The 14,930-nt window shown below is 41.2% G+C and overlaps 2 protein-coding genes across 2 annotated transcripts; both read right to left on the bottom strand.

Annotated features, from left to right (window-relative positions):
• Nucleotides 1-596: 596 nt before the first annotated feature.
• Nucleotides 597-5,533, bottom strand: ndufv1 (NADH:ubiquinone oxidoreductase core subunit V1). The gene is made up of 11 exons (XM_061092973.1): nucleotides 5,491-5,533; nucleotides 4,260-4,368; nucleotides 4,089-4,171; nucleotides 3,832-4,002; nucleotides 3,104-3,287; nucleotides 2,780-2,969; nucleotides 2,424-2,636; nucleotides 2,100-2,266; nucleotides 1,242-1,323; nucleotides 974-1,119; nucleotides 597-847 (listed from the first exon to the last, which is right to left on the bottom strand). Exons 2-11 carry the CDS (start codon nucleotides 4,362-4,364, stop codon nucleotides 776-778), a joined length of 1,413 nt encoding a protein of 470 aa, XP_060948956.1. The 5' UTR covers nucleotides 4,365-4,368; nucleotides 5,491-5,533; the 3' UTR covers nucleotides 597-775.
• Nucleotides 5,534-7,320: 1,787 nt separating this feature from the next.
• Nucleotides 7,321-14,045, bottom strand: hcn3 (hyperpolarization activated cyclic nucleotide-gated potassium channel 3). Its single transcript, XM_061093384.1, has 7 exons — nucleotides 13,597-14,045; nucleotides 10,402-10,831; nucleotides 10,157-10,318; nucleotides 9,271-9,489; nucleotides 8,607-8,753; nucleotides 7,853-8,093; nucleotides 7,321-7,523 (listed from the first exon to the last, which is right to left on the bottom strand). Exons 1-7 carry the CDS (start codon nucleotides 14,043-14,045, stop codon nucleotides 7,321-7,323), a joined length of 1,851 nt encoding a protein of 616 aa, XP_060949367.1.
• Between the last annotated feature and the right edge of the window lie 885 nt (nucleotides 14,046-14,930).

The following is a 14,930-nucleotide window of genomic DNA, read 5'->3' as shown; positions in this document are numbered from 1 at the left end:
TGCTTAAAAACAGTGCAATATTATTAAGATTAAGATTAAGATACGATTAAGATACATTTATTTGTCCCAAACACATGCACAGACATGCACAAGCACACTCATGCAAGGAGGGAAATTTAACCTCTGCTTTTAAACCATCTGGTGCAGGACACACAGAGCAGTGTATGTACGGCGCCCGGGGAGCAGATGTTGGGGGAGTAAGGTGCCTTGCTCAGGGGCACTAGACAGGGTAGGGAGAATCCTCTTGGATTTTTGGACAGATCAATCCAGGTTCGTCTTTTTGTTGTTTCTCCGTGGAGTCGAACCAGAGACCTTTACAGCCCATAGTCCAAGTTTCTGCCACTAGTCCACCGCCTCTCCGCTTCTTATCATAGACAGCTGAGACTGACAAGAGATTCTGCTACTGTGCAGACTCGGGCTCCAAATGCTTCCAAAGATTTCAACGATCATTTCAGCTTCATTTCTGGATAGTGGGAATAAGTGGAGACACGTTGTCCATCACTATATACAGTCTGTGCATAAACATATGAGGTTCAAGTGATTCCATAATAGTCATTTAAGCAATACATCTAATGTCTAAACAAGAAGTTAAAGGCTTCTTTAAAGGTTCATAGAACTTTATTGGTAATCTTAACATACAAGGCAGACACATCAATGCGAATCTCGATGGTGAAAAGACGTCACATTATCCTCTTAAATAATTTGTCACTGACACACGTGGGATAGAGGGAATATGAGGCAGAAGATGAAATTCAAGGAAGTAGAAAGGAGCCATTCAAGCCCTGGCCTGCTGCTGGAATTCAGAAATTCGGTTTTCCATCACAGGCCGGAAGTGTCTGATCAATCCCTGAGAACGCAGAAAAGAAAACACAAAGGGGAAATAGTACATTAATCTTCAAGCAGAAGAATAACAGATACAGCAGCTGCCAAAATATCAACTATTTCTTTATCCGTTTACAGCAAATGTGAATACCTGCACTGGCCATGCTGCACCATCTCCCAGGGCACAGATGGTGTGACCCTCAATCTGCTTACTGATCTCCCAAATCATGTCAATCTCAGCTTGTCGTGCATCTCCCTTTACAAAACGCCACATCATATCGTTCATCCAGTCCACTCCTACAGGACGAAGAAAGAAGGGGGAATAACTCAAAATTCAGAGTTCTGCTTTACTGCGAAACAGTGAAAAACTCTTAGCTGGCAATGTTGCTGCATAAAATGACCGGGAGTCAGGCCCTTACCTTCTCTGCATGGCGTGCACTGGCCGCAGCTCTCATGTTTGTAGAACTCAATCAGGCGTGCGATGGCTCGGATAATGTCAGTCTGCAGAAACAACGCGTCCATCAATGTAACAGATGTTTGCTAACTTGCACATGCATGATGAATAACACTGCAGAGTAGGGACGGAATCGGCAGGGACCTCCCGATACGATACTATCACTATACTTAGTTGGCGATACGATATGTATTGCGATTCTGTGGGTATTGCGATTCGATATTATGATTTCCTGCGATTTCTTTTGGTTATTTATTTTTTTTTAAATACTGGACCATGGAAAAATGTTGAATCATACCTTCAAATACAACACAGTCAAATTCACTTAGAACTTTACAAGTTTATTTCAAACATTAACATTAACTTAATGACTGCCAGGCAGCCAATAGAGAAAATAAATAAAAATGTGCCCTATTATTGTATAGCCCCTGTTAACTGCACACAAACTGACAGATTAACAAATGTATGCCACTTAGGCTACTTTTAAACAATAAATAAAAGGTAAATTAAATAGAATGAATAAAAGTTTACTTAGAATATAAACTTTGAAATAAACAGAAAGTAGGCTATTGTTGTTTGCATGTAGGTGATGCAAAGCTAGTGCTTGGGTATGTTTAGATTCTTGTGCAAAAACAAGAGCTGGTCAACATGCTCTGGGGTGATGTTGCTCCCCCAATATATTCCCCCCGTATAAACCAATAAATATGTTTAAATATCAATTTGGGAGGCAGCATGGCGATTTAAAATCGTCCTTCAAAAGAATCGCGATTTGTAAATGAATCGATTTTTCTCCCCATCCCTACGGCAGAGTGGACGAACTTACCGATTTGTCCATGACGATCAAGGCAGCTGTGCCGAGCCCAGTCTGAGCTTGGACGAGGCCGTCGAAGTCCATCAGCACGTCTTCACACACGCTTTTAGGGATGAGGGGAGTTGAGGAGCCCCCGGGGATTACAGCCAGAAGGTTGTCCCACCCACCACGCACTCCACCTTCAAGACAGATGTTGGTTTCAATTAAGTAAAAACTGCATTCACTTAGGCTGTGCTTATGTTAAGCTATCTTAATCTTTTCACACTATGACCCCCACGGTGCAGGAGAAAACAGACAAGCAAATGGAGCATTTAGGCTGTTTGGGTTCATGGGTACCTGCATGCCTCTCGATGAGTTCTTTCAGAGGGATAGACATCTCCTCCTCCACAGTGCAGGGGGTGTTCACATGGCCGGAGATGTTGAAGAGCTTGGTGCCCGAGTTTCTCTCTCTGCCAAAGCCTAGAAACCAAGAGCCTCCACGGCGACAGATGGTGGGTGCCACGGATACCGTCTCCACATTGGCAACCGTTGTAGGGCAACCAAACGCCCCTGTAGGATGGGAGGAAGAGCGAAGGAGATGAGTCAGAGCAGTGTTTATTGGGCAAGAACACTTGTCCACAATGGGGATACAAACAAAGGCCCAATAAGATTAGTATTTTTCCTCCATTCCATCTCTTTCCAGTGGAACTCACCCACGTCAGCAGGAAATGGAGGCTTCAGGCGGGGCTTCCCTTGCTTTCCCTCCAGGGATTCAATAAGAGCGGTCTCCTCTCCGCAGATATACGCTCCAGCACCACGCATCACAAACACATCGAAGTCATAACCAGAGCCGCAGGAATTCTTTCCAATCAGCCCAGCGGCATAGGCCTCATTGATAGCAACCTAAGAGGAGATATTTCACATTTAATATTTCAGCAGGAGGAATTCCACATTGTTGCTCAAGCAGATCTTGTGTTGTACGTTGATTATTAATTAGGACTTCACAGAAATTGCCAAGATGCATCTACAATTTTCACCTGCAGGTTTGATGACTCGTTGTAGAACTCTCCTCTAATATAAATATAAGCAGCACGTGCCCCCATGGCCTTTCCAGCGATCAGACAGCCCTCCACCAGCTTGTGTGGGTCGTGCCTCATGATCTCTCTGTCCTTACAGGTGCCAGGCTCACCCTCATCTGCGTTCACCACCAGATACTTTGGCCTGAAGAATGAATTCAGAAGCCTGTTAGATAAGTTTTTCCCTCCCAAAAGCAGCCACTGTAGTTGATGAGTCCAGACAGTGCCAACCTTATTGAACCTTATTGAACTATTTTTGCTCTATTTTTCTCTTCATCTGTAAAGATATATATTTATATATACATATATATTTTTTATTTTCTATTTTAAATTTGATATTCTATTTTATTGTTATTCTATTTTATTCTTTTTTATACTATTTCTATTTTTATTTTATTTTTTGGGTTGAAATTACTGAGCATTGCTTAAAGAGAGCCTGTGACCCAAGTATTTCATAGTGACAGTGACTGCTTCATGTTATCTCTCTGTGCATTTGACAATAAAAATCTTGAATCTTATTAGTGGCTGGTATAACTAACAAAGAACATACGGAAAATGTAAAGCTCAGTTGCAGCCACAAACACTTTGGTACTGATATATCACTTTTCTGGTAACCAAAAATCTGTACAAATACTTGGAAAACAGTAAAAGACGATGAAATGTGCTCGATGTTGCGGCTCCTCACTGACCTGCCATCGCTGGGTTTGTTCATGAAGCTCCATTTCATGCCTGTAGGGAAACCGGCTCCACCTCTCCCACGCAGGCCGGAGACCTTGATCTCATTGAGGATCCAGTCGACTCCGTTGAGAAGAATCTCCTTAGTTTTGTACCAGTCACCGCGCTTCAAAGCCCCGTTCAGCCTGAAGCAAAAAATTTGAACATGTGAGGACTGTTCTCTTTTCTATAGAAATTTAGTATGAAGTGAGAATATCATCGGTGGTGTTACCTCCAGTCATGACGGCCGTACAGGTTTGTGAAAATTCTGTCCTCATCAGCCAGCGGGCCAAATGTTGTTTTCTTTGGAGCAGTCTGGAAACATAATGCAAAGACATATAAAGGGAATGCTATCTACGTCTAAAATTTAATTGATTTATTGTTGTTATTACGAGCCAGGTACCTGTGCTGTGCTGTTGAACCGGGTGATGGCAGTCACTCCAGCTTGACTGACAGCAGCTGGGGTTCGGACCACCCCGCTCACCACAGCTCGAGAGAGGGACAACATCCTTCTTTAAAAGGGGAAGAAAATATTCATTAACAGAATGTATTAAATTCAGGAAAAGTGCTTGTAAGGCTGCTTGTGTTGCGACAGGACTTTACACGTTTCTTATTCTTATTTATATATAAAATCACATCACTCCTGTTTTTAACCTGGAAACTAAAGGGGACAGATCATTTTCAGTCAGATCTTGAGGTTCTGGAAGGAAATGAGATTAGCTGACCCTGCAATTCACTCAAGGGCCTTCTTATAACACACGTCTGCCAGACAGCCTTTCTTTAAATTATTTAAATTTGTATTGTCTATGAACATTTTTAACCATGATCTTCTGCTTTGCTTTTACTACGATCTAATGCATGTTTGACTTATTTGTCTAATTACTTCCCCTGCGAGCACTTTGAAATCTGGATTGTGAAAAGTTCTCTATAAATAGAGCTTGTTATTAGTAATTTAATCATAAACAGACAAACGAATTCCTGGAATTCCTTTAAACGACGAACAACAGTGCATATTTACTTACATAAAGTAATAATCTTTTGTTGATGATGCCCCAAAAACCCTATTTTCTTATCGATCAGCATCAAAACAAAAGCAGTTTGTTTTTAACCAGAAAAGAGTTTTATTTTAACACAACAAAAGCAACAATCGCTGGATTAAATGTCACATAACGGTGGATTTAATCTCGTATTCTAATCAGTTGAATTGCTTTGTCTGTGATCTTGTGTAACTTCTGGTGTGTTGTTATATCAGAGGTGTTGGGGTTAGCTCGCAGCGTTAGCTTCGTCCAATCAATGCCAAGCGGAGATGTTTCAGGTCAACACACCAGTAAATGAACTCACATAATATCTGAATTAAAGTGAAATAACCAGAGAGCTCCATTTGAAGTGTTTCCCCTCGTATCAGGGAACACACTGACCTCCAATGCTCAGGTGGCTACTGCTAGCCTAGCTTAGCCTGAGCTAGCACCTCTAACCTTGTAGAGTCCGGACAGAAAGAGCTGGATCCCCGCGGCAGCTTTTACATTTCCCAGCGAAGACACATGGATTCACTGGTTCTCATCCGCAGCTGCATGTGTATTAATGTCGGTGTGAAATGTGTGAGAGAAGATAGAAAACAATCGGGTCGTGCTCACCTCCTCTGCGTCCGGAGTTTATGAAATAACCACAGGAAGTAGAAGCTGGTGGCCCGGATACAGTCACAAACAACCCAGTGAACCTCCCTCCCTCCCCCTGCATGTTTATGGTTTAATAACAACATCTGCTCAATAAAAGTTAATCTGTGGTCATGAATGTGTTGCTACTGATCGTTATCACTTAACATGTAAAATACATGCACATGTATGTTAAATACAAATAAAGAATTCAAGGTTATACAAAGTGTTTCCATTCAATCCAACTCTAACCACAATATGTAACCATATTTTCAGAGGAAATAAAATTATTCTGTAAATCCACTTTATTTATTTGACAACCGTAAATTACAGTTTATTTGAGAAATTGAATAACATTGCCTAACTGCTTGCAAACCACAATTTGATATAATAATAATACAAAAAATAAATAATTCTGAATTTCCCTCCGGATTAATAAAGTATCTTTCTATCTATCTATCTAATTATAATAATTTAATTTAATTTAATTTAATTTAATTTAATTTAATTTAATTTAATTTAATTTAATTTAATTTAATTTAATTTAATTTAATTTTTAATTTAATTTAATTAATCCTGCGCAGTTCGCTTATGTGCAGGAGGTAAATAAAAAATTAAATTAAATTAAATTAAAAACAAAAAAAAAATGTTTAAATGAAAAATAAATAAAAAATAAATAAATAACATAAAACAATGAAATAAAATATATACATGTCAAAGCCCTCAAAATAATTAATATGCCTGAATGTCAGTGCCTGTCAGTGCTCGGTCCTAATAATATTTGGAAGTTATTTCTGTATTATACCTCAAACATGTTACGTTTTTGTTTTTTGCATTAAATATACCTGAAATATATACTCTTTAAATACAAAATTAATAAATTCAGTAAAATCAACACAATTAAAAAGAGACAAATAATTCATATGAAGTTTTTTGGTCTTTATTAATATCAGCATTTGATCGCACTATCACTGTGTTACCGGGATTAAACAACTCATCTGTAATGTTGTTATCCTAGGGTTATTAGTACCTTCTAACCAACTTAAGGTTTACTTCTGAAATTAAAATAATTGAAAAACAATATTTTTACATTTGTTTGCAGACATTAAACCAGAGGAAAGTGCAAGGAAAGTGAGTGGCTCTAATATTCATGTGTTGAAATAAAAACACTTATACTGGGAAATAAACTGTAGGGATACAGAGGTAGAGTTCAATGTGATAAAATAAACATCTCCAAATATGACCTTTGGGTGAATCAAACAATGACGTATGGCTGCGTACAGCCTGTCTCTGTACAGTTATTACATCACAGCAGCTTATCCTCAGGGAACAATGGTTTTAAACCCTCATTTGTTGCAACCTGCAGACCTGAGGGATCATTTGAATCAGAGCTGTATAAAGCTGCAACACGTATCTCCCAGCTGGTGCTGCTGTGTGCTTCTAATATCCTGGATGTGTGAGGGATAATGAAACTGCAGTCTCAAAGCATACAGGCCGGGGGAATTATTCTTATTTACATGTGGTTAAGAGAACACGTATCACCAAGAATAGAAGAGATTACTTTCTCATTCATGTTAATACTTTTCCTTATTTAATTATACAGTGGATCTAACCTGAGAAGTGTTGAAAAATACTTAACACAAAACGATCATGTAGAATACTGAGATTTACAGGTTCAATATTTCCAACCAGGTGCAGCAATAATGTATTAATAAATAAAAGTGAGGGTCTCCATCATCTGGTCCAACAGCATCAGTTCAGTCAAGGTGTAAAATATCCTACACCAGTGTCTCTGTGCTGGTGCAGAAGAAGTCATTCTGCTGGGGGAGGCTGGTAACTGGGTCTGCGGGAGACTCGCCCCAGTCGGTCGACAGCTACGCTCTCGAAGGCCCTCCTCATCAGAGGATGTTCCTCCAGCACCTCGTTGAAACTCTCCACGCTCAGGGAGTAAAGACGGCAGTATGTGTCGGCCCTCACGCTGGCTGTGCGTCGGCCCTGGGTGAGAAGGCAGATCTCTGAAATGAGAGTTTGACCGTTAAAGCAACAGATTCATGTGCTGAACTGTCATATATCAATTATCAATATTTTAACTGATTGACTGGGATGTTATTAAGCATCTATTTCATTAATCCCTTCCTATCACTTGCAAGCATCTCCGTCATTTCTCTGTTTGTGTGGCATTGCATCAGACATCTCTAGGTTTTATCTTATATGTTACAATATACCCTGTAGTTGAAATGATTCATAGATTAGCTGTCAGTTGCAGCTTTAACAGGAGACCAACATCATGGGGAACCAGAACCATTGAACCTCATATTGACTTGATGGGGATGACATGATTTACCCCCAAAGTAGGCTCCATCGCTGAGCATAATCTCCTTGCTGCCACGCGGGAGGACAGTGACGGCGCCGTGCTGGATGAAGTACATTTTCCGACCCAGGGTCCCTTCTCGTATGATCAAGTCTGCAGGTTGGAAGACCTCAAAACGCAGCTTGGTCAGGATCACTGTCACAAAATGAGGGTCAGTGTTGGCAAACAGCGGCATGTTGGCCACCAGCCCACGGCAGTTATAGCTGACTATCTCCTGCACGGTGGAGAGAAGAGAGAAAACATTCAGAAATTGTGGGATTTAGTTATATAAATATCTTTTTGGGGAAATGTTTAAGATATTTTAAAAAAGAACTGTCACTTCAAGGGCATTTTCCACCATCATATGACAAAACTGTCAAATCTGACATTTTTTACTAATTAAACATTTTTGCCATTTACAAACAAACTATTTCTTAAACTGCCAGCTCCCGAATGTGAGCATTTTCTGCTTTTATCTGATTTATATCATCTGAAACATGAGTTTCTTTTTTTTTTTTTAAAAGCAAGATATTTGAACTAAACATTGCCTTTAAAATCATTAATTGAAGAAATTATAGTAACATTAATCACTAATGAATAGAACTTTCTTTTGGCAAAACCTTTGTTTATTTCAATGTTATTGTCCAGGCCTGGATTTGCATCTGTGTAGACAGGTGTCATTAAAATATATAATTACAGAGAAAGCAAGAAGCACCAAGTCAAATCAAAGTTTGAATGAGGAACCCACCTCCTTGAGCGGATCACTGAGCTCTCCGAGGATGCTGTCCTCGTCAAACATCTTGCCCTGGAATCGCTGCTCGTAATAATCATGGATCCTCTGCCTCACGTCCGCTGGCAGTTTATGGAACGACATGTACTGCTCCACTTGCTTATACTATAAAACATTTGTACAAAACAAAATGTTTGATTTAATATTCGTGACAATACGATTGAAATTCCACACGATTGTTGTCAGACTAAATCCCATTTTCCACCATGTGTTTGCTGAATTAACAATTATGCATTTATTCGATTTGTGTTGTGGCTTTTGCAGTTTTAAGTGGATTACAAACTCATTTGTAATGGGCATTAGCAAACAGTGATCCAGAACAAAGGCGCCGCGATTCGTTTATTCATCCGCTCTGCTTTATCTTGTGAAAATCCCCTGGAAAGGGTCACAACAAGGTCACAAAATCTATTAGATAATACACATATCCTCCAGGCATTTGGCACATTTTCAACCAATAAAGCACAAGCAAACCTGTGATGTAAATGGTTGTGAAGTTAAACCGTGAAGCCAGAATCACATTCACATCCATGTGAGGCTCTTGGGGACGTATTGTCCACAAAACAGCTGTGGCTGAGGGTCAAAATGTGTTTTGTAAGTTAAACGTTTCAGGTCAGATATTCACCTTCTCTTGATACTGACGATGTGACGCATCCAAAGACTGAACCAGGGTCGTGGCGTGTCCGAGGAACAAGGCGTAGCAGGTGGCCCCCACAACCATGCTGACCATGGTGAGCCACACATCGCTCAGGCCCTCCGGAGGGTGGGCGCCGTATCCTATACACAGCATGTGACTCATGGCCATAAACAGGGAGTAGGAGTACTGTGTGTGCCATGTAGCATTCTGGGAAATGGATGGGAGAGGAGACAAGACAAAAAAATGTTATAATGAGAAAACATATGATCCTACTATGTTGGATAAAAAATGTCTGATTAATTCAACAACATTACTTATTTCATAATGACGCTTAATAATAATTTCCTGGAATTGATTAGTAATCAATACGTGGCCAAGTAAGGAAAATAACCAATTTAAAAATGTTGCAATTGCAATTAAAGGGGAAGATTTAAGAAATGATTTCACTTTCTTGCTGAGGGTTGGATGAGAAGATTGGCACCACTCTCATCAACTCGACAGACATGATGATATTTGTTTCGTTCTTAACATTTGACAGTAAGAAGCCAGACAAGTGTATTTCCCACAATATCACTCCATTCCTTTAATTTGAAGAGTTTACGTATTTCTAATTGGCTTTAAAATGTGTTTTAAATCATAAAATGTTAACACATTACAAAATATTTCAGGTTTAAAGGAATCATTTGACATTTATTGAACAATGACATGATCGATACCACTCTCAACTGTTATTTTTTTATGCTAAGCTAAGCTAATTAGCTGGATACGCTTCATTTTTAACCGACCTTGAGATTTCAAAGTGGTACCCTCATTTAACTTTCTGAAATAAAAGCATCTTTCTCTAAAATGTTTCTCATATAGTCGGCCTCCTCACCACCATGTTGTTCTTGGCTACCCAGCAGTCTGGAGGAAAGTCCTGCAGCATCGGCACCATGAAGGTCAAGCAGCCATCCCAGTGACACAACAGCAGCATCATGCCAATCAAGTTCACTATGCGCACCACTGCACTGGCCAGGTCATACGTCATATGGAAAAGCTGGAGAGAAATAAAATTCAATAAGAAAGATTTGGAATTTCTCACGTAGACTGTAATAACATTCTCCTTCTTCATCTCTTTACCTCTTCCCACTGGTGAATGTACCGGATGAGGCGAGACAGTCGCAGAAGACGCAGCAGACTCAGGATCTTGGTGAAGCGCACGATCCGTAGTGCGCGGGCAGTGCGGTACACGTCAGACGAGTCGTGCCGGGACTCCAGGTCGACGATGAGGAAGATGTAGTCGACGGGGATGGAGGAGATGAAGTCCACCATGAACCATGTGCGGAGGTAGTGCCTGCGGATCTCTTTGGGGTCCAGGATGACGTGGCTGTCCCCTTCCAGGATGCCGGTGCGGAAGTTGAAAACCAAGTCCATGAGGAAGAGAGTGTCAGACAGGACGTTAAAGGTGATCCAGGGGGGGGTGTTCTGGTCCTCAAAGAAGGTGATTCCCCACGGTAGAATCACCAGATTACTCATCATCAGCAGGAGCATCACGATGTCCCAGGAGAACCTGGACAGAACATGATGGAATAGTATGTTGAGGTTGGGCAAACATAAAACTGCAAGCATTTCTTTTTTTGCCTACCTTTTCCCACTAGTACTAAGGAGGTTATGTTATTATCAGTGTTTGAATGGATGGATGCATTATGGGTCATGGAAAAAGCCATAAAACAAAACATGAAGAATTCTAAATAGAGTTTGGTGAAGTTGTTACAGAAGTAACTCTTCTGGTTCAGGAAGCTAAGGATCATGGGTAATATCCACCATTCAGTTGTGTTTCAGTTCAGAGGGTGGCACTTTGCATTCAGAGATTGATAGCTGTTTTTTTTTCGACTTTAAATCCACCTAATTGTTTGGACATGGATCCCAACAAAATGAATCACCAGGTGTGCCTGCAGAGGGCGCTGTTGCTCAGTAAAAGTTACACAGTGTTGCTTTAAGGTGAGTTGAAGTCATCTGATCAGGTGTACAGTGTGCCGTACTGAGATTGACCCATTTCAGAGTGACCATTACTCCCATAACAGCTTCTGTCACATGAGAAACCCCTCTACTTAAAAATACATGATGTTCACCTCACTAGGCTCAATGTACTTTAAAGAAGACGTTGCAGATACATAAATGTCACCGGAGAGGTCTGACCCGCGATGTGTTGGATTGATGGGTCAGACTTCAGAGTGTTGAAGCGCCATCGTGTGCTCTGCACATCACTGTCTGCTTCATGTCATACAAGTACCACTTTACTGTAGGTCTCCTGTGTCTTGTTATACTCGGGTTGGGTTTCCTTACAGCTTGTTTCCATCATGTGTCAATCAGCACGGGTCTCAGTCTCTTCCTCCCCATTACAAGGGCACAGTAATAGAATAGGAACCAGACTATTTCTAATTACCGTCACAGCTCGCCGATCGCAATGTGAACCCTGTGAGAAAACAACCTTCCACATTCTTTAGCTGGACAGAGCGGAGGCACAGATAGATTAGTTCCTCATTTTCAATCACGTTTATCCCTCCATCAATCTCCTCTGTCTACGTCCCCTGTGTCTACACGCTGGTTTACATGCCTACTTATCATCTTATGCTGCAACAGATTAGTGGTTGCATGCTGCTAATATCACCGCTAAAGACTCTGCTGTTTATTTATAGTGAGTGCATATATATATACATATATATTCAGCCCTGGTTCTTCTCTTGCACAACTGAGCCGTCCATGACTTTGAGTGCAAATGACTCAAAAGCAACTGCATGAATTGCCATTGAAATCAGTTTTCCTCAGACTTGTTAAAATTTTGGTGATTTCCTACCTTTTCCTACAGCAACACTATCAAGCCAAACTTTAATTTGTCCTAAACTCTTACTTTTTGTTCCAAAAACCTCAGCTGCATTTATCTTTAGTACTAACCAGCAAACTAAGACACTAAACCTTGCTTATGTGGGCGGCTGTGGCTGAGGGGTAGAGTGGTCGTCCTCCAACCTGAAGGTCGGCGGTTCGATTCCCAGTCTGAACCATCTGCATGCCGAAGTGTCCTTGGGCAAGATACTGAACCCTAAATAGCCCCCCATAGAATAACTAAGTGCTGCAAGTAGATGCACTGTATGAATGTGTGTATGAATGGGTGAATGTGAAACTGTACTGTAAAGCGCTTTGAGTGGTCTTCATCAGACTAGAAAAGCGCTATATAAATACAAATCCAAATCCATTTATGTCTCACCAGCATCAACATTATGATTGTGAGTGCGTAGACATGTTGACATTTGGATTTACATTACAACGCTGTCACCAAACTCATCCTCATAGACCAGCTAGTGTGTTGTGATCAGAACCGTAGAAGGTCCGGGCATCTGTGTCTCTATTACATCTGCACAAACCCCATCTGCTGATGCAAACCACATGATACCGCTGACCCTAACCATAACCCTAACCCCTTGCAGAACCAACCGGTAAGAGGAGTTATTACGTGAATGACCCCACCCACTTTAAATTGGATTCCAAATGCAAAAAAAAGCGACCCTCACCCCTGAACAGGAAAGCTGAGCATCACAAACGTTCTGTTCCAACTCATCCATTTTAAAGGGGAAGTTAGAGCATAAGGTTTAAGGGTAGCAGGCCTTCAATAATCCCTCCCTCAGCTGTCTGTGTATTATTGCATAATAGAGCAAGATTGGAATTATAGGGATTCTTATGGGCAATAATCCCTCTGCACGGGTTTATCCCCTCTGTCTGGCATAGGCCTGATGTTTAAAAATTGTTTAAATTTGATGGTGGTTGTTATTAGTCACCACACAGATGGATAGCTTGGGAATCACGGCTAAAATTCTGGGAGGCCCTAAAAGCCGAATGATCAAACCAATTCTCTGAAAAGTGAAACAAAACTAGGGCAAGGAAAACACTTAATTATCGGGATCAATGATTGTAGTTCTTCCTTCTTGTAAACAGGGAGAAAGGGAGTCACAGGGGAGTGGTATAATTAATCCAGATGATCTTGTCCTATATATTGTATCACTAATCAAATCCCTTCATCGCCTTATCATGCTGGAGGAACCATGATATCAGCTGTTGCACCGCAGTCTGTCCTTGGAAGAACTGGATTGAATCGCTCTATCGATGACTTTAAAGAGGGATGCTCTCAAGGTAGATTTATGATAAACTGGGTAGTTTTGTGCTGGGAAAAGGTTTCCTGTGGTTTTACCGCTACTGTAGAAATAATGTTGGGAAATTTTCCCATAAAATAACCTGTGGCAACAAGAGGAAATTCTGAAGATAATCCAACCTCGTCGTTACCTGAAGTTACTGTAGGGGTGGATGATCCACACGCCGAAGCTCTGGACCCTGGCCTGCTCTGCAGCGACACCCTTATGGCTGCCAAACATGCGCAGGGAGAACTTGTTGACCCCGGGCTGCAGCAAGGAGCCAAACTGCTTCTGGAAGTAATTGTACTCGACCTGCGGGAGCACCTCGCTGCCTCCGTCCCCCTCATCGTTGGTGTCCTCCAGGCCATCGGGGTCGGCCGTGTAGTCTTCATTGTGGGTCTTGACCAGGGTGAAGAGAGTGTTGCTCACATCGCCCTTCTTGTCTACCTTTGGGGAAGGGGTGCCAGGGGGGGTGGTCCTCTGGGAGCCACTTCTCCATCGTGAGAAGCGGAAGCTGCTCCAGCTGCGGTACCTGGGCGTCTCTGGCTTGTGAGCCGGGCTCTCGTAGACGTGGTCGATACTCCTGGAGGGGCTGGTCATGGCGACACCTTCCAATTTAGACCGCTCACAGCAAAGAGGTGTCTAATGTGCCTGTAATTTGGCTTTTGTTGCCTGACTATAAAGTTCACTAACTAAAAAAGGTAACTTGCAGATGTCATTTTCTGTTAAATTAACTTCATTGACAGTTATTTAGTCAAACATATTTAGAAAAATAAAATGACACACGATGAACTTTACAATAGAGCAGCCGAACTTAAAAATGCAATATCTTCAAGTGAAGCCACATAAACCTAAAATACCAGAACCTCACTCTTACCTCTCTGCTGATTACACCATATACATCGCAAATCTCCAAATCATATATCACATATATATAACAATTTCCTGACTCCAGTTCTTATAATAAAAATCCATGAAAAGTTGCAGCGTCCATTAAAAAAGTACAATCCTGAGATGAACGAGGGGAAAAGAGAAACTTCTGCAGCCTCAGATGCTCAGTGTGTGTGAATGTGTGTGTGTGAGTGTGTGTGTATGTGTGTGTGTGCCCTCAGTAGCCTTTAATAATCGGCTTGTTGGCATAACTCACCTCCCTCCTCCCTCTCTCCCTCCCTCCTCCTCCCTGCTGAGAAAGTAGTCCCTCCCTCCCTCTCTCTCTCTCTCTCTCTCTATCTCTGTGGGACACATGCGGTGATGCGGCTGCAGGTCGAGTTGCACTGTCATGTTAAGAAGCCTTCAGGTCAGAGTATCATCATTCCCTCATGACTCTTTACCTCTTTACTTTACCTGATGTATTTTAAATATCGATATTGAATTATTGAATGAGTATTAATCAATCCTAAAAATCTCCAGTTATGCTGCTATAGGCCAAACATTTTTAAGTTCTTGACCTTCTATGTAAAGTTCCTTGAGATAATGTATATTATG

Source organism: Limanda limanda, chromosome 19 (assembly GCF_963576545.1).
Source record: "Limanda limanda chromosome 19, fLimLim1.1, whole genome shotgun sequence".
NCBI classification, from domain to species: Eukaryota; Metazoa; Chordata; class Actinopteri; order Pleuronectiformes; family Pleuronectidae; genus Limanda; species Limanda limanda.
Note: the sequence above shows the minus strand (reverse complement) of the source record. Positions and strands in the feature narration are given on the sequence as shown.

Bases quoted from the DNA above. Each gene is read 5' to 3' on its own strand.
- ndufv1 (XM_061092973.1), bottom strand. From the start codon at position 4,364: ATGTTGTCCCTCTCTCGAGCTGTGGTGAGCGGGGTGGTCCGAACCCCA. The intron at 2,970-3,103 runs GTGAAAATTGTA...ATCTCCTCTTAG, and splicing joins ACGAGTCATCAAACCTGCAG to GTTGCTATCAATGAGGCCTA. The intron at 1,324-2,099 runs GTAAGTTCGTCC...TTGTTTCTGCAG, and splicing joins TGATCGTCATGGACAAATCG to ACTGACATTATCCGAGCCAT.
- hcn3 (XM_061093384.1), bottom strand. From the start codon at position 14,045: ATGACCAGCCCCTCCAGGAGTATCGACCACGTCTACGAGAGCCCGGCT. The intron at 9,490-10,156 runs GTGAGGAGGCCG...TCCATTTCCCAG, and splicing joins TAGCCAAGAACAACATGGTG to AATGCTACATGGCACACACA. The intron at 8,094-8,606 runs GTGGGTTCCTCA...TCCACCGTGCAG, and splicing joins TCAGTGATCCGCTCAAGGAG to GAGATAGTCAGCTATAACTG.